This window comes from Copidosoma floridanum, unplaced genomic scaffold, assembly GCF_036245765.1.
Source record: "Copidosoma floridanum isolate Cflo_tuat_1 unplaced genomic scaffold, Cflo_Japanese_pri ptg000024l, whole genome shotgun sequence".
Classification (NCBI taxonomy): Eukaryota; Metazoa; Arthropoda; class Insecta; order Hymenoptera; family Encyrtidae; genus Copidosoma; species Copidosoma floridanum.
The window spans coordinates 3,639,888-3,662,114 of NW_028321901.1; the positions used below are offsets into that span (position 1 = coordinate 3,639,888).

Here is a 22,227-nt window from a genome sequence, read left to right on the forward strand (position 1 = left end):
CTTATTTATATAAAACATTAATTTACTTTTTATTTCTCAAAAATCATGTCATCGGCATGGACTGGCATAGCATTTATGTGGCTTCTTAAGGGGATGACCAGTCATAGAATTTTTAGACTTCCTTTAGATCTTAATAATATAGCGAGTGCATTTTTAGAATTCGTGTCAGATATAAAAAAATTAAAAGAAGTTTATTTAATTACTTTGGAAGATGCTTTAATGATTCCAAAAAAAGCATTGGAAATAGTAGATAGAACGTTAAGAGATTTATGTAATACTTAAAAATGTTTTGGAAATAAATTAATTATTTTAGGGGGTGATTTTTGTCAGATTCTCCCAGTGATAAAAATAGTAATAAAAAAATTATACTTGAACAAACTGTTACATCTTTATTTTTATGGAACACATTCCAAATTTTAAAATAAAAAATCAATATTCGTTTTAACGATAAAGCATTTTTAAAATTATTAATAAAAATTGCGGAAGAGGAATTCGAAATTTTTAACATTCCTAAAAATTGGATCTCAGATAATTTGTGTTTTCAAATACTTTCTAATACCTACAATTGTTTGATGAATAGTGTTATACTTACATCGCATAACGAGAACACCTCTTATTTGAATAATAAAATTTTTTTTAAATTAACTGGAGAAATTAATACTTACTATAGGATAGGTAACGCAACTTATAAAAGGGTTGACAAATCAGACGATAACATTTAATCAAATTTTCTGGTGGAAACGTTGAGCAACATTCCTAAAGGATTACCACCTCATGAACTAAATCTAAAAATTAGTGCAATAGTGATGTTACTGAGAAATTTAAGTATATTAGATGGACTCTGTAATGGAACATGTTTATGAATCACAAAATTATTACAGTATAATATGAAAGGAGACATAATAACTGGAGAAAAAATTGGAAATACAGTCTTTATTCCAAGAATAACCTTAGACACAGGAAACTCCTTAGCATTACCGTTTATTTTGTATCGTAAACATTTTATAATCATTGTGGCATTTGCTATAACAATAAACAAATTCCAGGGTCAAAGTTTCGATAATGTTGGTTTATATTTTGAAAATCCTTATTTTCTTATAGTCAATTATATGTGGCTTTATCAAGATGCAAAGATAAAAATAATTTATTCATTCAAGTAGAATCACAAAAAAAATACAGAAATAGAGAATATTGTCTGGAAAGAGATTTTCACATAATTTATTGACTTGATGATTTTCACAGATCAATCCGCAATATTTATGGTAACAAATTGAAAGTCACTTATAAATATTTTATCATTCAACAAGTATACATGATATGATGTCTGAAAAATAGTGTGGGGGGTCTGTGGGAGGCTGAGGGGGGTATGTGGAGGGAAATGCAAAATTGTGTGGGGGTCAGCAGGGGGGCTGTGGAGGGTGTGTGGGGGGCTGTAAGGTTATACGTGGAATGCCTCACACAAATAACTACATAATATAGGAATGTATATGTATGTATATGTATACGTTTACTTATCCAGCGGGTACTTATGCGGACTATCCTTTGTATGCAGTGAGAATTATAAGGACAAAAGTGGAATTGTGCGGACGTTCGCATAATTCTACCATGTAATTGATATATATTCTAGAAGTACGTGAGTTTCACATAAGTCACATAGTGACTTATGTGAAATATATATATATATATATATATATGTATAGACATTCACGTGCTTCTAGAATATATTTCAATTATATGGTAGAGTTATGCGGACTGCCGCATAATTCCACTTTTGTTCTTATAATTCTCACTACATACAAATGAAAGTCCACATAAGTACCTGCTGGATAAGTACACGTATATGTGTGGGTGTGTTTATGTGCGCGTATGCGTGTGTATGTGTGTGTGTGTGTGTGTGCGTGTATGTGTGTTTGTGTATGTAAAGGTAGATTTATTTTAGTGATATTACTCAGGACTTGAAAAATGATAACGAAGACTCAGGTAAGAATATGATAACCGAAATTTGTGAGCTAGGAACAAGTAAAAAGCAGTGAAAGGAAAATATGACGGAACAGATGTTGGAATTAGAGCTTGAGCCAGAAGGGTGTGAAAAAGTTGTCACCCTGGATAAAAAAACTATGGCGATAGTAGTAGTTTTATTTTTAAAGATTTGAACTAAGCTAATGAGAGCAGGGGAGGCAGATGCCCCTCGCAAAGTGGTCACAGAGACCATTTGAACTTCGTAAATTATGGGGGTAGGAATGATAACTTTCATAACAATAATAACAATAATTGTTACAGGAGCTTTAAAAAGGGCCCAACAGATCCTTATAACAGAAACAATCATTACAATGACAGGTACAATAACTATAACTCCAGAGTGTGTATGTATTTACAAATAACTTTAATGCGAAAACTCATAACCTTATTGCAAAAATGTCTTATGTTATGTCTCTACTAACAATTAGATAACTATTCACAAAACGTCGAGGGTAAAATATTCCTTATTGCTACAAATCAAAGGATCTCACTACACAATTCTTCACGTGATCTTTCTTCATAATTTTGAACACTGTTATGTTAGTTCGCCAATATCTTAAAATAAAACAATAAAATGACGCTCAAATTATATTGGGTAATAAGCGCTTGTTGAAACGAAAATAAAAGAAAACAAAGCTAATATCTCATTTCTAAATCCGTTTGTTCAGGAATGACCAGTGATCCCAAAAATTTGCCCGAGCATCAATCATAAGTAGGGAAATAAAAATAAACTTAATAGCAAATTTGTGATCGAGACGCAATGTGTAAATTATAAATCGTTCTTCTATAATATCTTAGAACTAAACAAACTTGTTTCTTTAAAAACGGCTAATGACTTTGCATAATCCAGCACTTATACTGTAACATCAAATTATAATATATGTTTATTTGATTTTTGAATACAATCTAATCCAAGTGGGTAATTTTTTAAACAAAATAGGAGCGCAATGCAATATCCAACGGGGTCTTGAAATTTAAACTGCACGGTATGACAAGAGAACTATTCAAGTTTAATTGAAATCTCCTGGTATGAGATGAGCGAGGCCAGCACTAAGGGTTTCACTACCTCTATGATGAGGAATCGTAGTACATAAACAATTCTCGAGCGACACTCGACCATTTAATGACGATTCCTCTTACTCACGGTTACCAGCCAGGACGTAACGGGTTGGTCTCGACTTGATCATACACGAGGCATGCGATGACGATCTGGGATGGCTATACCAGAGGCTGGAACGGTCGCTTGAGTTTGGCGAGCTCGTTGACAAAAAGCTCTCGATCTCCCTCGTATTCGCCCTTTTATCGCGCCATTCCCCTCTATTATTCAAAGCCGCCAAAACCGCTAATTGCCTTAGACCATCCTCGCATTTCGTCGCCCCTAGTCGTGGCCCTACACGTTCTTTCCAGATCTCTTCCCTATCACGGGACCCCGCAATAGATTATATTAGCAAAAATGTCAAACTACACAGAGGCAACGAGATAAGAGTATCACAAGTAGATACAATCAAAAAGCATGTATGGTAAAGCCACCGCCAGAGAATGCAAAAAGAGGAAAGAACACGAAGGTACAGACTTAACCATTCGATTTATTCTCAAAATTTTAGTGGCCCTCAGACGCAGTTCAAATATTACAGAAAAGAGGAATCAATGAGGCATACGATAAAAAATTTTATGGCCTCTGGATGTGCGTAAAAATACAAGTAGGAAATATGAAAGAGAGAGGAAAAACTATAGGAAAGAAGATGCAAGGATTATGTCAGCAAATAATACAGATAAGGACTAGAGCAATATTGTCGGCAAAATAGTAAATAAATGACATAGACTGTCAATTTGTTAAATTCCTAAAGCCAAACAAAAGTAAAGCTTATGGCGCTACCTCATATATTGAACTTGTTAATCCTAAAAAGAGAGAAGTCGTGCTTAGGATAATAAATACACGGAGTAAGGTGGAAAATGCGGTAAAAACAAGAAACCTTGAGTTTCCTGGTACTCAGAGAGTTATTAATATCGTAGATCATTTCACATGCACGTACAAAAAAAAACTTTTTATAACTACTCGTTTTTATTGTGGATACATACAAGCCCGGTAATAAACAAAATAAACATTAGATTATATCAAACTAATACAAGCATTTCAGTTAAGTACCAAAAAGATTTCTTCAATAAATACATTCATGATTGCAGATCGACAACTTTTCTAAATAAAGGTTGCATTAGATATACATAAATATCAAAACGATTAAATATATGAACATAATAACATGTACAATGTGAATAAAGAAATATACTACCAAGCTAATAAACGTGGCTTATTAAAATTAATGTATGAGATACCGTGAGCCAAAAAAAAGAACTGATTTTTTTTGTGTCCAAACCAAAAGAAAAGTTGTATAACAAAATGGCACACAGTGGGACGAAACGGGTTTTTTTCCGGTAACAAAATATCTCCAAGACAAATTAACCAACCTTGATAATTTTTTTCTTATCTTACAGCTTATTTCACACAGAATGTAGGAAAAATGGTCCAGATTCCAAACATCCCCTTCAAGAGAGTGAAAAAAATCCTGAAAATTGACAAAATACCAAACATATATTTAAAACTGACATTTTTTACAATTGTTATAAGTCTCCAGAAATTTATTAAAAAGAAAAAAGTGTGGTACGGGACACACAATGAATAGTGTAACTATGTTTTAGAGGGTTAAAACAACCCTTAGAGTTGATAAAATTTAAAATATTTTGTTTAAAATAGACGTTCTTAACTACAATCCTTGAAAATCTACAGAAGTTCATGAAAGTGACGAAAAATGTTCTACTGTATACCAAATGAATAGTGTAGGTATGTTGTAAGGGGTTAAATGAATCCTCAGAGTTGATAAAATTCGAGATATTTCATTAAAAAACTACGTATTTTACTGTAATTGTTAAAAATCTATTAAATTTTTATAAAAAAACTGGAAGTGCGTCACAGCACACACAATGCAGAATGTTAGTATGGTGTAAGGGGTTATAACAATCCTCGAACGGGCTAAAATTAAGGGAATTGCATGAAAAATTAATTATGTAACTAAGCGAACTAAGCGTATGTTTGTTTGAATCATGCACACTCGTTTCGAGTAAAAATAACGTAAGAGGGTAGAAACAATCCTGTAAAAATATTTAAATATAAAATTAGAATAATGATTTGCAATTTTTTTGTATAGCTATTATTGACAAATATCAAAAATATGATTCGAAAAATTTCGTTTGGTTATCTATGCGAAGTCAGCGTAAATATTTTTAAATTGCGTTTAGATTATTTAAAATATGATAATGGGGTACAAACAATCCCTTACATTCATAAAAGTGAGAATACTTTTTTCTCATTTAAATATTATTTCTATGATTCTGAAGAGTCAGGAGAAAAAATTTATTTCTTGGTCTAAGTTAGCCATATATCTATATTATTACATAATATGCAGAAACTATTATAAAACAAAGACATGAGGGAAGATAATAACCATTAAAGGTTTTAAAAGGACCGAATTTCAAATCCATATTTTAGTGTTTTGACACTAATCACAAGGAATTACTATTTTCTACGAAAAAAATAGATGTTGTATTTTTGTACACAGAATATTCATTCAGTTCATCCAAGCAGATTTAACCAATATAGAAAAAATCAATAGTAAAAAAATTAAAAAGATACATTTGTCAGTAACCATCTGTTTTACCAATGCTTTAACTGCATGTATAATAAAAAAAATTTCTAAATTTTATTGACGTCGAACATCCATTAGATATATCAAAAACTTAAAAATTAATAATTCATAAATTTTCGATTTTTGTATACGTACTAACTACACTGGAAAATGATCTGGAAATAAGGAATTTAAGCAGTTTTTTTTTATAACTTGACGAAAAGTAAATTACGTCTAATTTTTCTAAATAGTTTATGAGTTGTTAAAAATATAACTCTGGGAAGTCAGAAAAACAAATTATTCTATTAGAAAGTTTTAATGATACAAACTTTTTTGGTATGAATTACTTTTTATAAATACATCAATCAAATAAGTTATAATAATAAAGAATTGGCTACTTAAGTTTTAAAATTAGAAGATAAAACGTGTTTAACAAACAGATGCTTACATTTTATATAAGTTGGTTTTTAAAGTACACAGCTATATGTATTATACCTTATTTATTCGTGAAAAATTGTAAAACATATTTTTTGGATCATTCTTCGCCATTGCTAACAGAATCAATTTCTGACTTAAACCAACTACTATCTTCGTCCACGCTATTGTCAGAAATGTCCTCACCCTTTCTTTCTTCTTCAGTGATTTTCACAAACTTATTATTCATTGCATATCTGCAAGAAAAATGTACAAAAATATACACATTTTGTATGTATTTTTCTATTTAAAGCATGTTTTTTCAATCGTATTTGATACTTTAATCACTTGTGTCTTTTATAGCAAATTGCAAGATCTATCTTATTAAATGTGGCGTCAGATTAACTATAATGTCTGTTGGCTAAAACTGCCTTATCACCAAACTTAATCCTTTTTTTATTAAGTAAGAAATGTATGTTATGTGAATGTTAGATTGCGTGGTATAAAAGTTTACAGTATTTACTTCATAATCCTTTCACAATGTACGTCCAATAATCATTGATAGCAAGGCAATATAAATAAATGATGTAGTTGCATTTGGGCATAATAAAGTTTATTCAAATTATAAATACTGTTCCAGATACTAATGACGATGCTTTTGTAGGTGATTATATATTGTTCCACAAATTTTAATAGAAAAATAAATTATTAAAGCAACTTATCAAAAACTCTCATTGAACATAAATTTGTTTGATAATAAAGAAGTATATTTTCCAGCCATACTTACTTATTTTTTAAGTAATTTTTAGCATCTTTGCTCAATGGTTTGGTCTTATGCTGCTTGATACGATCACTTATGTAGTACAAAGATAATTTGGGGTCACTCATACTTAGTGCTCTATTAAATGTATCCTGCAAGTTCGCCTTTCGGCTATTTTATCTAGCATGTAATATAAAGTTTTTTCGATAAATTTTGTGTCATCCTTTCTGGGAATCTTCAGAAAATAAAGTAATGGCAAAGGTAATTTTTTTGCAACTTCACAGCTGTGCAATTATAACTTATGAACACTTGGGCTCATACGAACTTATTCTTATTTATGGTTGTGTAATTTGTATGTATGTTGGCACAGCTTACTTAACTTCTCTAGATCCACTTCATTTTTTGAATCAAACAACGATAAAGTTAGTGTAATATTTTCAACTAATTGTTCGTCTATCTCTAGTGACTTTTAAAAATTCTTTGGGTCATCGAAACATGTTCGTGCTGAATTCCCAGTATTAATGGTTCTAGAACCTTGCTTCACTTGATCAACGCGAACACCAAACGTGTGTATATTCGATCTGGAATCCCCTTCTTACTTTTTAAAAATTCTTTTACAAAAAAGCAATTATTAAAATACTGAAATTTATGTCAATGGAATCATTTATCATTTTTTTCTATGTACGTATGTCTGATACTTGAATATTTAATTTTTATACTGAAGAGAATTGTAAGCCACCCGTACAATAATTTAACAAAATCATACTTTTACATCGTATTGCGATTATAGCTAAGTAGAATTATGGAATGTCATTAGTTTTATGTATTTTCTAGCCAATTCACGAGAATGAAAATGAATACTATTTACAAATTTCCATAGTACAGTTTAATGACTGTTTGTGTTTGTGTTTGTGTTAATGAAGTTTCATTTTTTTATTGCTGACAGCACAGAGAAAAAATAGATTGATTAAATATAATGTACCATGGAAGGATATCTCGTTCTTCCATTTCAGACAAAAAACTACGACTTGACTTAAAAAAGGTGTTTTCACTTATATTCAATCCATGTAAATTTGTTATAAGCCATAGTAATATGAAACAATCTTTGTATCCTCATTTTAATTCAAAGAGTAACTTTAGTGTAGTGAACAATGACCGTTGTCACAACAAATTTAGTTTTAAAATGGTTTCTCTTATTCATCTAATAATACATTCGTACCTCAATGTTTACCTTGGGAACCATTCTGTTTTTTCATGAAAAAAACTTTTAATGAAATCTTCCATGTGTGCTATCAGATAATGCTTTAGGTAGTTGTACTAAATTGGATTTTAATAAAATATTTTTTTAATCTCACACCGGATAGTTTGATTTTTTTAACAACCGTACTATGCACAGAAAATTCTGATTCTAACAATATATACCGTACAATTATACAAACCTTTATTAGAAGATCTAACATCCCACGTAGTTGTTGTAATCATACTTCTGTAGGCTATATGTACTAAATGTTTAACACACTTGATCTTACAATGCAGCAAGCCGATTCCGTACTCCGATGCTGCGGTGTTTGGTAGAAACTTATTTGTTCTATCTCCAAACTGATGGCTTGGTCACAAACAAATGAGACATCTGCTTGTTACTGGGTTTCCAACGATTGCATTAAGGCATTTTCCATCAAACATTGTCAAAAATACCTTTTCCGTCAAAAATACTTCAAACTTTGCTGAGACCTTTTTCTTGTTCAATAGAGTAAAGGAGTGTGTTTGAAGATTTGAAATTTCATTTTAATCTTTGAAATTCTTTGGTAATTGTCTCTTGAACGTTGAATTTTTTTGTAGCTACATGACATTTCATGTTACGATTTTTTAAGTCGTTAGCTCACTGCTACTACAAAATGCGTACGGACTTAACTTTTATTTGGTTTTTTTTTTTTTTTTTTTTTCTTAAAGAATTATAAATCTCATTTACCCTTAGATATTCAAATATGAGCCCAAAATAACGTACAAGTGGTTTGAGTAACTTATGAGTAATTAATCTGTAGGAAGTATACTACATGAAGCCATCAGTATTAAGCGATCGACAAACGATTTTTTAATCTTATAATATTAAGATACACTAAATAAAAAATATTGTAAAATAAAAACGAATCTTACCACTGGAACCACAGTCTAGCTTTAAAAGTAGTATATTTGTTACAAATAATGACAATTTGCTGTTGTATATTTCATCATCAGGGTTATCGCTCTTCTGATGTGCGTTAGTATAGTTAACAGAGCTGTCAAATCCTCCGGTTACAAATAGCACTTCTTTGTCCAGATCCTTTGCCTCAAAATCAAGTGCAACAACCTCACACAGACGCTCAACAGTCTTATTGAGCAAACTTTGCAAAGAAACTACAGCTTCATTTTCAGACACAGCGCTATCTTCAGGCAAACATTTAAGCATCTCTTTACGGATTTCAACGTACGGCGGATAAATGGGAACGTTTCGTGATGTTGTATTTTAACGTAAATTTTTTTATTTTTTTTACTGTAATCATTCTCAAGGTATAATGCTAAGGGAGATTCATTTGAATGTTTAACAAGAAAATTTTGTGAAATTCTATTACTTAGGCCAACTGTTTCTTGCAAGTTACTCCGCTTTTCACATAATTGTAAAGATAGTTTCTATAAATCAATATCACTCTGTGCCAGTTTAATAATGTCATGGGTTTGCTTATATAAAACTGTTTTAGAGGCATTAGATACTGCAATACGTTTTCTGCCACCTTTGATGCTATGCAGCCTTTTCAATTTTTTGGGTCAACCACTTTGTACTCCTGAAATCCCTTTTTTTCTTTTTCTTGGAGTCCTGGGCTTCTATAATATTAAACACATTAAAAATACAGTTCTAAAAAATACAAAAGTCTTGACGGAAAAAATTATTCGTAACATTGTAAATTCAACTATTTTTCAACAAAATATGTCTTTTTTTAACAAAACTCATGTTTTATCCATTGCCGACCTAAGACTCAAATTATTATTAGTGCTCTCATTAGTCAATTAAAAAACGATCGGTATAGAATTATATATGCCTTTAGCAATGATGCCTCTCTGTACGCAATGGTCAAGCCTCAAAAGTTGTCCTTGTCTAAGCCAACGTGTATCAATGTATGTTTTGTCTCATTTTTATGTGAGTCGATTATTCTGATGTTACCCATGTGGGCCCAGACATAAAGATAAAAAGTGTATCTATGTAAAAAAAACATTCGAAGGATAAAAGAGAAGGTTTCTGGGGACTATGTTAAAGCAAGTGGAGAGTAGTAGGCAATCATAATTGAGCAACAGAAACGATATCACCAGATGATTTCGTGTCAGAAAAATATCAGACCTGTGCGAAAATGTTATTCACATTAAGAGACTCTACAAACAAGTTTATATTATATGTACACCATAAAAGTGTCAAGGAGTGCACTGGGTAGCCAACTAATTTGAGAACTTTTTTTTTAACCTTGTCGAGGAATCAGCACAATCCGAATTATTCTAACGTGACTATGTTAGTGTTTAACTAAAAAAAAATCTCTCCTTGTTTTGCCTTTTGTCACGCAGAATGACATGCACATAGTATAAAATTTACTTACTTATAATTAAAATTAACTTGAAATTAACTTCTTGTACGCCCAATCAGAGCAGATATACGAATTTATATATATACATACACACGATTTCCAAGTATGTTAGATGTACACTGTGATATTGAGTCTTATACACAATCGATAACATTATAGTTTACTCATTAACAGAAGCCGTTGTTATTAACTGATGCGTGACCTCTAAAAAACATAAGCTGTATGGACAATTCACATTAACATTGATGTATAATCTATAATACTTGTTTTCAATTAACTACTTCATATTTAACATATAGTTAATACTGTGTCTTTGAAGAATATACATAAAATAAACTCTGAAGCTTGTGAATAGTTAGTAGAGCTTCACACACAAAAAAAAATTTTTATATTTCAAAATTAATGGGACATAATTTAATAAATTTTTTAGCTAGGACGTGCATTTTTAAAATAAAATAGCAGTAAAAGCATCTTATTAAACTACTTATCCTAAAGTTTAGATGTGTACACATCAAAAATTCTATATCACCGAAAGAAAGAGTTTACAATAGCACTTCTCATTTCACAATTTCATGCGTATGATTAGTGCGTTTTAGGGTTGCCGGTTTCAGATTTAGTAAAATGTAAAGTCCAAATTTCGATTTGAAGGGCGAAATTCGCTTGATAAATTTCTCAATTTGACTCCGAAATGTCAATTTTGAATGAAATATTTTAAATTGTATTAACTCTAAGGGTTGTTTTAATCCCTTACAACATACCTACTTTATCTATTTCGTGTACCGTAATACACTTTTTGTCACTTTAATCAACTTCTACAGATTTTCAACGATTAACGTTAAATACGTCAATTTTAAATAAAATATATCAAATATTATTAACTCTAAGGGTTGTTGTAACCCTCTTAAACATATTGACATTATCCATTGTGTGTTCCGTATCACACTTTTTTCTCTTTAATAAATTTCTGGCGATCTATAACAATTATAGTAAGAAATGTCAATTTTAAATAATTTTCTTCGTATTTTGTCAACTTTAAGGGTTATTTTCACCCTCTTGAAGGGGATGTTTGGAATCCAGACCACTTTTTCTACATTCTGTGTGACGTAAGCTGTTAGTGAAAAAAAAAACCATCAAAAATGGTTCATTCGTCTTGGAGATATCTTATTTCCGTCCCACTGCGTGGCGTAAGAGAAGAACGGAGGAACGGCACAATAAAACTCGGAAACCACTGGTTTCAGTAAATTTTCGTTTAACAAAGGTGTTATTTTTTACATGTATATAAGACTTGTGTCATTTTTTTCTATCTCTTTTATATTTCTCTTTTTAAACGTTCTCCCGTCCTCATATCCAACCACAGGATTGACGCACAGCAGCCACCTGCATCCCTTCCATCAAGAGGACGTGGCTCGGTTTGGACGATGTCGGCCACGAAGCAAAGACACTACGGTAGCCTGCGCAAAACATGAGCATCACTGCCTATCTGGCAACAGCAAATAGCACGCCTTCAACTGGCTGGACCCACAAAAAAAAGCCAAACACAAACAGGGAAATTACTGTGAGCTGACAGGAAATTAGCAATGTACGAAAAAGATAGTACACACGCGTACAGAAGGCTGCTCGTCCAATGAAAATTCGTTGAAATAATCTGCTACCACATTAACCACTAGGGTGAGAAAGGTGCCATGGCATAGGCAGTCCACAGTAACGGTGTAGGTCATCCCCAACACTACGACACTGGAGTGGGTTCAGAATACTCAATCAAAAAAGGGTGGACTCTTGGGACAGTTCTGGAAAACGGCTATAAACAACTGCCTATATGGACAGTAAACGTCGTAACACACGACACTCCTGCGATATTTGTACCTTTGCACTGGTAGAGGCAAAGTGTCAGACGGCCACCCAGGCTAACGCAGAGGAACCGGCAAGCCAAAAAATTCGTGCAGATCCACAACTAACCACATCCCCAACCACAATATAAAAAAGAGAAGAACCAAGAAGATCATATGCTGCCCATTAAAAGAAAAATATTAAGATATATATGTATCTCCCTTTATTATATAGTTATTTGTGTGGGGCATTCCAATAATCCCCCCCCCACAGCCCCCCACAGACACTCCACAGACACCCACATACCCCCCACATGGCCACCCTACAAATAAGTTAAAATTCGACCGTTTTCATCGTTGATTTGACATTTTTTAACTTTTTCCTTAAACGTCCCACAGCTCCCCCCCCACAGCCCACCCGCAGCCCCACCACACAATTTTGCCTGTCTGTCCACAGACCTTCCACACTATTAACCCTATTAAAAAGGTACCCCTATTAACAATTAATTTTAATTTTACTTAGTTTTAAAGATATTTATTTTCATCTATTCTTCCACACTGCCAATGAGGAAAATACATGTACTTTAAAGATATAAATAAAACATAAAATCCATGTTTAATTATGTAATAATCTTAATAAATAATGTATTAAAAATCGTAATATAATGATTATCATATTTTTAGAAGTCATTAATAAGTATAAAGTTCTCGGTGCATTCGACTTTTTTTGTATTACTGTTATTTCAAAACAATGTAACATTCGTTGATTCTTATACGTACATATATGACATGATACAACTACATGTTTAAACTACAACGTTACATAATTATTAAATAATTATAACCATGGAAGTACTGCCTCATTTAAAAAGTTAAGGGAATATCCCATTTAATTTAGTTCTATCATAACCACAGAGAGATAGAACTCCATGCACTCAATCGTAAATTCTGATAATATTTATAACAACGCACATGTATACTTGTTTAATGTATATTTTGAATTTATACGTGTTTTAGATGTATTAATATTTTATGTGTATATTTATATATATATATATTATCTCAATTTAAAGAACCTGACTGTCTCTTACCTATTGCTTTAACGTATACGTGTTATAAAATAATTATTGGTGCATTGTAATATTGTAAATCATTAAATTTATTAAACAAAAATTATCATCGTAGAAAAAAATACATTATGTCATGTATACTTGTTAAATGATAGAATGTTGTTAATTTGTCTTCTTATTTTAAGTAATACTTAAAGAGAAATATTCATTTAGGTTAAAATGAGATTGTAGAGGTAATGCTAACTTCTATACTATTATTTTACAGAAAGAAGCTAATTCTGAAATGTCATTCTTGCTTATATGTCTTTGCTGGTATAAAAGTTTTAAAAACTCATGAAACGAAGTACACGAATCAAAATTTTGAATGTGATATTTGTAATATAATTATAAAATTAAGAAATCAGTTCACAAAACATATAAAAAAACATACTTTTGGAAAAAGAATAAAATCTCATATTTGTCAGAAAGAATTTCAAAGAGTTACACAATTAAAAAGACACATAAAAACACATAATCCACATAATGAAGATATTTGCATTAAATGCGAAAGAAAATAATTCATTGAAAAGGCATGATAAGATATATCATAAGAAAGTAAGTAAAATTTAAATATTAACATTTGATTTAATATTACCATATTAACAAATATGGTAATATGTAATTATTTTATTTATTTCAGAATATTGAAGAAAGCGATTTCTGAAGAAAAATGAGACCACGAGAAAATTTTACAATATTTTTTGAAATTTATAAATAATAATGTTTTATGTGCAAAAATTTTCAATATTTATTTTTGTTCATATTAAGAAATAACCGAGTAAATTAATTCTTACATTTGCTGTTTTGTAATATTCTTAAAGAAATGATTTTAAAATAATACAGATAAATTTCAAGTAATTAAAGATTTACAGAAAAAACTTTCAAACTTTTACGCCGGGGGTAAGCGCGCAATGCACGCAGAATGGCGAATATTCATTTGGCTATTTTAGAAAAAAAATTATAATCTCTGACTATTTTTTTAAAAAAACAGAAAGTTATTGCTTAGATTATCTAATTCATCAAAAGCTTCATTGCGTAATAAGTGTTTCTTATACAATCAAAGAATATTGAAACAAATAATGGTATTTTTTATTGATGAAATTTCTTGTTACTTTATAGTAGTTATTACCATTAAATATAAAAATAAAAGGACTGTTTTTTTTCAATTATATTCGAGTGGAATGAAAGTTGTCAAAACTAGTAAAGTTTATATATACCTTTTTTATCCGAATATAACGGAGAGTTTTAAAAAACTCTCAACGTACCACAATAGTACCTTCTGGGTAGTGTGAAAATTAACTGATAAATATATAACTAATGCGTAACGATGTATATCAATAACTCTCCTCCCTTACGAAATTCTAGGCACGAACAGTAGAGTATATACTTAGCACTAGTATATATATATATATATATATATATATATGTACGTATATTTTTATCAGCAGAGAATACGTGACTCAAAAAGGAGTTAATAAAACATATAATAGCATTAATTTTAATTTTCCAATAGAATTTTTAAATAATATTAGAGAAAGTCTTCAACCACACGAATAAAAATTGAAAATATATGCGTTAGTAATGTTAATAAGAACTTTAAGTATATCAGACGGTTTCTATAGAGGCACAAGATTAAAAATAACAAAATTATTTAAGTATTATATAGAAGCAGACATAATAACGGGAAAAAAGCAAAGTTTATATTCCTAGATTAACATTGAATACTGGCACCTCATTATCATTACCTTTTGTCTTCCATAGAAAACAGTTTCCCTTTGTATTAGTATGTTTTATGTTTATCAACAAATCACAAGGACAGAGATCTGATTCCATAGAATTGTGCTTATTCCAAAAGCGCTTATTTATTTATTTACATTAACATTTATCGAGCTCAAAAAGATTTTAGTCTACACTTGGTAATTTAATTAACAGCTGTCGTTTGTTAACAACTATACTTATGTATTTACAATTAGATAATTTGGCGCACTGAGGCATTTAGTGTAATAAGAAACATTGCTTTCCATTTTAATTGAAGTACTCTTTCATTAAAAGTACGTGTATTGTCATAAACATAATTGCTCGAGCAGTAGGTCATGTGCTTAATAGCACTTGTTTGATTATTAACATTATTATTTATTAAAACCAAGAAGGCTCATTCTGTCAATAGGTTAATTTTACTTGCTTATTAATTAACATTTATATGTTACCACTACTTTAAATGAGTTTCTTAACGTATCCACTCGTTAGACTGTATTGAACAGTACTCTGAAAATTAGGATACACACCATGCAACAATGTAAACTGATTTCTTGCTGTATTAAGATTGAGATCACTATAAGGATAATTCAGTGAATTTAAAAAGTTTTGCATATTAATTACAGCAGTTATTCTAAAAATCTAAGCTAACCTGCATTTTTAGTTATAATATCTTGATCAGAACTATGCGTGAGCCAATTTTTCATGAGTGTCAACAGATCAACATTCTAACATTTATCTATCTCTATAGTATTCATCTCATACTTGATTTCTTTGAATATATGGCAGAGGGCGTTGTTTAAGCACTTGCTGTTGTCGCTTTACCATCTGATTTCACTAATCTCCTACAAACATTTAAAAAACTGTGGGACAAGGGCAGACACAGATTTTATTATTAAATTAATGCACAGATTTTATTACTATTTTCATAAGTTGCTGATGTGTATAGTAGATGAGCATGGATCTCGTAGCTTGCAGTGGACTCATCAAAGGGGACAAGTGACTAAATATTTAGAATCTCTTCCATGTTTAATATCATTATAATCAACAAAAACAGGATATACAAGTTAGTTTCCACCAGTGTGTTTCATTTTTAATCCTGGACTTCTGAAAATTTAATATTCATATACGTTAGCTTTTGATATATCAGCTGTCTTCTCCATTGATATGTTATCGCTTATATGTTCGTTGTCTACTGAGCTCTGGTGTGCAATGTTTCTTTCATGACTGTTGAAGAATAAATGAAGGATTTCTGACTCTCCCTCTATCTGATATACTTTTTGACAATCTTCTTAATAAGAATTGTAAACTTAAATTACCATAACTTGAAGAAGTAGGGTCTAGATATTTTTGATAGTTACAATGAAACTTGTCAACTCCTAAATACAGCATCAAATTTAATGGTGGCTGCAGATGGCCCCAACTGTCAATGTAAGTAACCCACATTGTCTATAAACTACCTAAGAGTTCCAGGTCTTTTCTTGTCGTCAAGATTTACAATAGTAGTTTACCAATATTGTCATTCGTTTAAAGGTAAGTTGTTTTGCACAAATATCCTAGAAAAATTGAAAATTTCTAATTTTTTAGTATATTTAAGTACATCAATGTTGGTTAAAGCTTGATTAGCAACTTTGATTTTTTTCATCTTTTGTGTTCAAACTTCTTTAAGCATATGGCTTTAAGTAGACACGTAATCCAGTTTTATGAGGTTAGAGTCTGAGTCCTCATGTTTTTATGGTGTCTTTGATTAAGCAGCCTCACTTCCCCTCTTACTTCTTAATCTTCCAGCTTTATTATAAGCTAGTGCACCAGTTGTTATTAAGCCAGCAAACGAGGGTATCAGGAGTGAAACACTGATAGTTTGAGCAGTGGGATCTTTTAGCTCTATATCGCCAATATGAACTGAAATTAAAATATGTTTACGGTAATCACGTAAATTCTGACATGTTCTGTAGCTAGTTGAAAGATTTATTCTTAAGCTGTTAGAATCATTATAAATATAGTTCCGTTGTTATGGAAAAGGACAGAAAGATAAACAACGGCTAATACTGAAAAGGTTTCGACAGTTTTGCTGTAAATATAAGACATACCGATCAACTTATTAGTGTACTCTGAAACGTCAAAGTGTCAACATGAACGAGAGAGAAAAAAAAATTTTTTTATCCGCTGGTAAAGGCGAGAAAATCTATCAAAAAGAAGTATAAATTATTTGAATTTTCAAAGGATAAGGTTCAAACAGTACTTAGTGAGGCTTTTCAATAAATCACGGATCCTCTTCTCAAATTATGATGCAATCAAAGAATGAAAATAAAAGAAGTCATAAAAAAATTAAAAGTTATTATGATGATACTCTTACTCCAAAATTGCTTATTAAACAAATAAAAAAAGAAGAAGATCTAGTGATGATGAAGATACGATGATTAAGTTTAGTGTCAGTCTAAATGACATTAATGATAATGAGAATAATGATGATGTGAATGTCACCATTTTAATCAGACAAATAATTGTATTAATAACACTTTTTATATGCTATACTTTTAAATAGTTGATAAAAATCGACAAGATTTTTTTAATTTGATGAACGGACCTTGAAAAAAAAGTACGACTTCAAAAATAAACTAATTCATGTATTTTTTTTAGATCTTTCTAGTGCTAACTCTCTATTATCTTCTAAGTTGTTCTTATTATTATTTTCATTTAAGTCTTTTAGGAAAAAGTTATTATTAATACACATTTACAAATCATTTGGTGTAAAATCATTGGAACTATGTATTGTGTTATTATATTCTTTTATGCATTTTTCTACTATAGTTGGCCAGGACTTTTTTTTACTTTCATAAATTTAACATCTGATTTTGTTTACTAGGGTCTGGTTTGTTCTTTCGTTTAAGCCATTTGAAAAGACACAATCTACAGCTGTAAAAATTAATAATATATTTTCTCTTTTTGTGAATTGTTTTAATTGTGCAGAGTTTATTCCTGCACACTGATCTGTTCAAATGGTTTGTATTTTATTGTTCTGTTTTATTTTTTTTACTAAATTAATAAAATTATCAGATACTTGTGTTTTAGATGTGCAAATATATGCAAATCTAGTAAAATGATCTATTAGTAAGTGCAGATATCTCTTGGTACTTCTTTCTTTTAGACCTCTAATAGTATCCATTAACATTACTTCAAGAGTCTTTCAGCTGGTCCCAGCTGTTACTATGGAGCTTTAAAACCTTCTATTCTTTATTTCTTTTTAACATATGTTCCACAGCTATTGCAAACATTTTTTATTTGTTTTATACATATTTTTGAAATAAATCTTGTGGCATGTTGTTAGAATCATTTGTTTAATGCCTATGTGTCCCTGTTCCAATTGAATTTTTTTTATGATTGAAATGCTTAGTTATTCTGTCATCTAAATTTTCTTTTTATTTTAGAGTATTTTATATACAATTTCATTCTCTATTCCACCTGTATTAGCTAATTTAATCAACTTTTGATCATTTTTAATTTCTATAATATGTAAAAAATTTGCTATTCTTATCACTGATTTATCTTCAGAACTTGCAATCCATACGGTAGGTAATTCCACTGACAATAACCATGATGTGTTATGCTAACTTACGTCTGTATGCAAATTAAATCTGCTATACAAATGCTAACTTATGTCTTTCCTTTTTACGTATCGGTATTGACCAGAAAGCCAAATTTATTTATTAAGTTTTTTAAGGAACTTGCAATTTCTAGCACATAGTGTCAAATCATCGATTCTCGGAAATGGTTGACTTTCTTGCACCACAATTTTATTGAGTTCCTTGAGATCTATACAAAAGCAAGATCTTTTTTCTTCTTCTTTCTTAAAAACCATGGTAACTGAGGCTGCACATGGGCTACAAGATTCTTCGAATAAACCTGCTTTTAACAATTCACTTACTTGCTTTTTAATCTCAATCCTGTCTTGAAATAAGCATCTGTAAGGCTTCCTTAAAATGTTTTTATATTCTATCAATTTTATTAGGGCTTTATAAACTTTAATTTTCCCTGTATCAATTTTTTAATTTGCAAAAAGATTATTGTTTTCTTTAATTTTGTTTTGAATATCTTTTCTATTATCTGTTTCTTTTACCAAATTTTGAATCGTGTTTATTTTTATACTAACGTTCTTCCCTTTAGCTTCGTTTTTAATCTGAGAGTATTTTAAAGTAATTTTTTAATTTTTATCTTGACACAATTTAAACTTTTAAACTAAATCCAAATTTATTAATGTATTCTCATTGAAGAAATTATTCTTCACTATAAAGGATGAAAAATTGTCTTGTATGTTACAAATTTTTAACTTTTAACTCAACCGTACCCCGTATTTTGTTACTCCATTTATGCCTTTGAGGTTTGTTCCCCCACTCATAATTTTATTGACATTATTTAACTTGTTAAAAAATTTTTGACTAATCAATGATATATTCGCTCCAGAATCATCTAAACCTATAGCTAAAGAATCATTAACAAAAATTTTTAATCTAATAAGTGCGACAACTATATTCGTTTTTTGCCTCTTCGGTGCTTGCTATTAAATTGTCGCAGGCTACATTATTTACAATCCTAATCTTATCATTTCAAGTATTTCGACTTTGTCTATCTTTAAGGCTGCACTTTTCTTCCGGGTGATATTTTTCTTTAGAACCTAACTTTTCACATATATTACATGGTTTAAATGGTTTTGAGTATTTTTCACTCTTCTTTGAACTGTTCTCTGCACTTAAAATCCCAAAATGTTTTAATTTAGACATAAAGTCTTCCATATTTAAGATTGTTTTTCTCTTTGACTTAGTTTGTAAAAATTTTGGCAATTTGATAACTATTAAATCAATTTGACTACTGAGAGCAATGTAATCATTAATTTCTAATAATAAACTTCTTCATGCATTCTTCAAAGCATACTCTAATAACGAGCAATCCAGAAATTAAAACTCATAGGCATAGGCAATGTCTGTCTACGATTGCACTAAGAAAGTTTCTATAAAGCTATTATTTCAAACTTTCCAATTATTGGATAGACCGTTTTGTTTTAAGGAAACATTAAACCGTTCTAACTCTGATTTTTCTAAAAATAACCTGAATAATTCAGCATATTTATTTTAAATTATTCTCACTCGGTTACATTCCTGAACGAACATAGTCCACCAAGAAGACACTTTAAAATTTTCACCATTAAATTTCTTCAACACGATATCTTTCGCTAGACTACGGCTGCTTGTTTCCTGGATGCTGGTATTAGTCATATCTATAAATGTTGTGCTAACTTCTTCTAAATACTCATCATTCAACACAACATTACCTTCTGTGTCTAAATAAACAGCTTGCAGCTCTTCAGTCAAGGTCACTATCACGTTGCGAAATTCATTTCAAGTTTTTAAACTTTTAGCGACATTCTTAGCCACGATTGTATTAAAGAGTTTTACATGATGATCACGGGTCCTTTTGTTTTTTGGAAATAAAAAAACTTTCTCTTGACCCTCCAGCTGTATAGTTTTCACTTTTACCACAGTGCTTTTGGAATCGGCGCCAGGTTCTGAGATGAAGCATTTGATTTGCCTTTCTCTCCAATGTATAAATTTGTAAGTTTATAAGTTAAAACTTTGACTATAAATGATTCAACAAATAATTCAGATAAAAACAGATGCAGTTAACAAAACTGTATAAAAACATATTTACATGATTATTACAATAAACTTAATAGTAAACATAAACACTTAACACTAACCTGAATCTATACAATTGTCGATTACTAAGCAAACTGTACTTTACAACGTACAAGACTTATAACTAAGGCTGTTTACGATGCGAAGTGCTTGAAGCCAACAACCATACTGACTATTGAAATGAGAAACAACTCCTCAGCTAGTAGTGTGCTCGTTAGAATCATACTATTAAGTTTGACGCTGAGCGTTTAAACTTACATTTCAATTACTTGTTTTAAAATTTATACTAATTTTTTTACACATATTACAAAAAATCTTGTACGTAATTCGTGTGGACGATGTCCCGCACTCGTGTTATTGATTCGCACTCATGGCCGATGTCAGTAACTCGTGCCATGCCGTGCTTAACAGGCACTCGTTCCCAGCAACTTTGGCCACTTGTGCGCATCAATCACAACTTGAGCTGAAAATCTTCTTTGGCGCACTAGTAACGTGAATAACTAATCATTATAACTTTCAGCAATATTTTTATTGCATTTTTTGTAATCACATTTCAGTTACTATTAAGAGTTTATACTTAAATTTATTAATTATATAGCAGACACTGCTTCTGCACTACAAAGTCTTTTCCTTGTTATGCTTAAGATATACATTAGTTTGTAAGCCTTGATAATTAAAAGTCCCTTAATTATAAAAATAAAGCACTAAAATTTAAAAATCTGTCCACAGATGTTGTCTTGAACCTTATAATACTTAAAAAATAACAAAAAAAATTTATTCCAAAATTTTAATATTCACTTTCCTTTTTTGTTCTTGAGTTGGTGTTTAATTATATAGTTATTTTAGGTGAAATAGATGAAAAAGCTACACAATTACATGCAATCGCATCGTTAAAAGTGTTATTAGATGTTACAAAATCACAAAATGGCAAGGCAACTTCAGCATCAGCAACGTACGTTAACAGTGGTTCTAACGAGTTAATTTTCGAATTACAAGAGGCTGCAAAAAGTACCACTTCAGTACAGTCAGGATCTATTTCAGGAGTACAGTACATACTAAATGGACAAATTTCCATTGGCAATGATTCAGGATTAGAGTCGGTAAGTAGAGTGGTGTTTTAATAAACTTTTTATTAATAAAATAGAATCAGTTCATCACTTAAATAAACACTATTACTCCAATCTTTAACAGAAACTGAGCTCTTTGTATGAACAGCATTGCAAAATTGAAGCATCTTAGATTCTTAAGATACCTTAATTATTCGATGCTTACAAAATTGAAGAATTAGTAACTTATACCTAAATGCAATGACTAAAACTTATATTTCTTATAAATATACGTCTTTATAAAATAAGTTGTCCATTTC

At 30.5% G+C, this 22,227-nt stretch overlaps 1 protein-coding gene across 2 annotated transcripts in view; it reads left to right on the forward strand.

Annotated features, from left to right (window-relative positions):
- Nckx30C (solute carrier family 24 member Nckx30C) overlaps window positions 1-22,227 on the forward strand; it is a 440,887-nt gene that overhangs the window by 278,017 nt on the left and 140,643 nt on the right. For both annotated transcript variants that reach the window (XM_089595020.1, XM_089595021.1), the window contains exon 3: window positions 21,708-21,961. In XM_089595020.1, coding sequence (XP_089451146.1) covers window positions 21,708-21,961 — 254 coding nt within the window. The remainder of the gene's footprint in view (window positions 1-21,707; window positions 21,962-22,227) is intronic.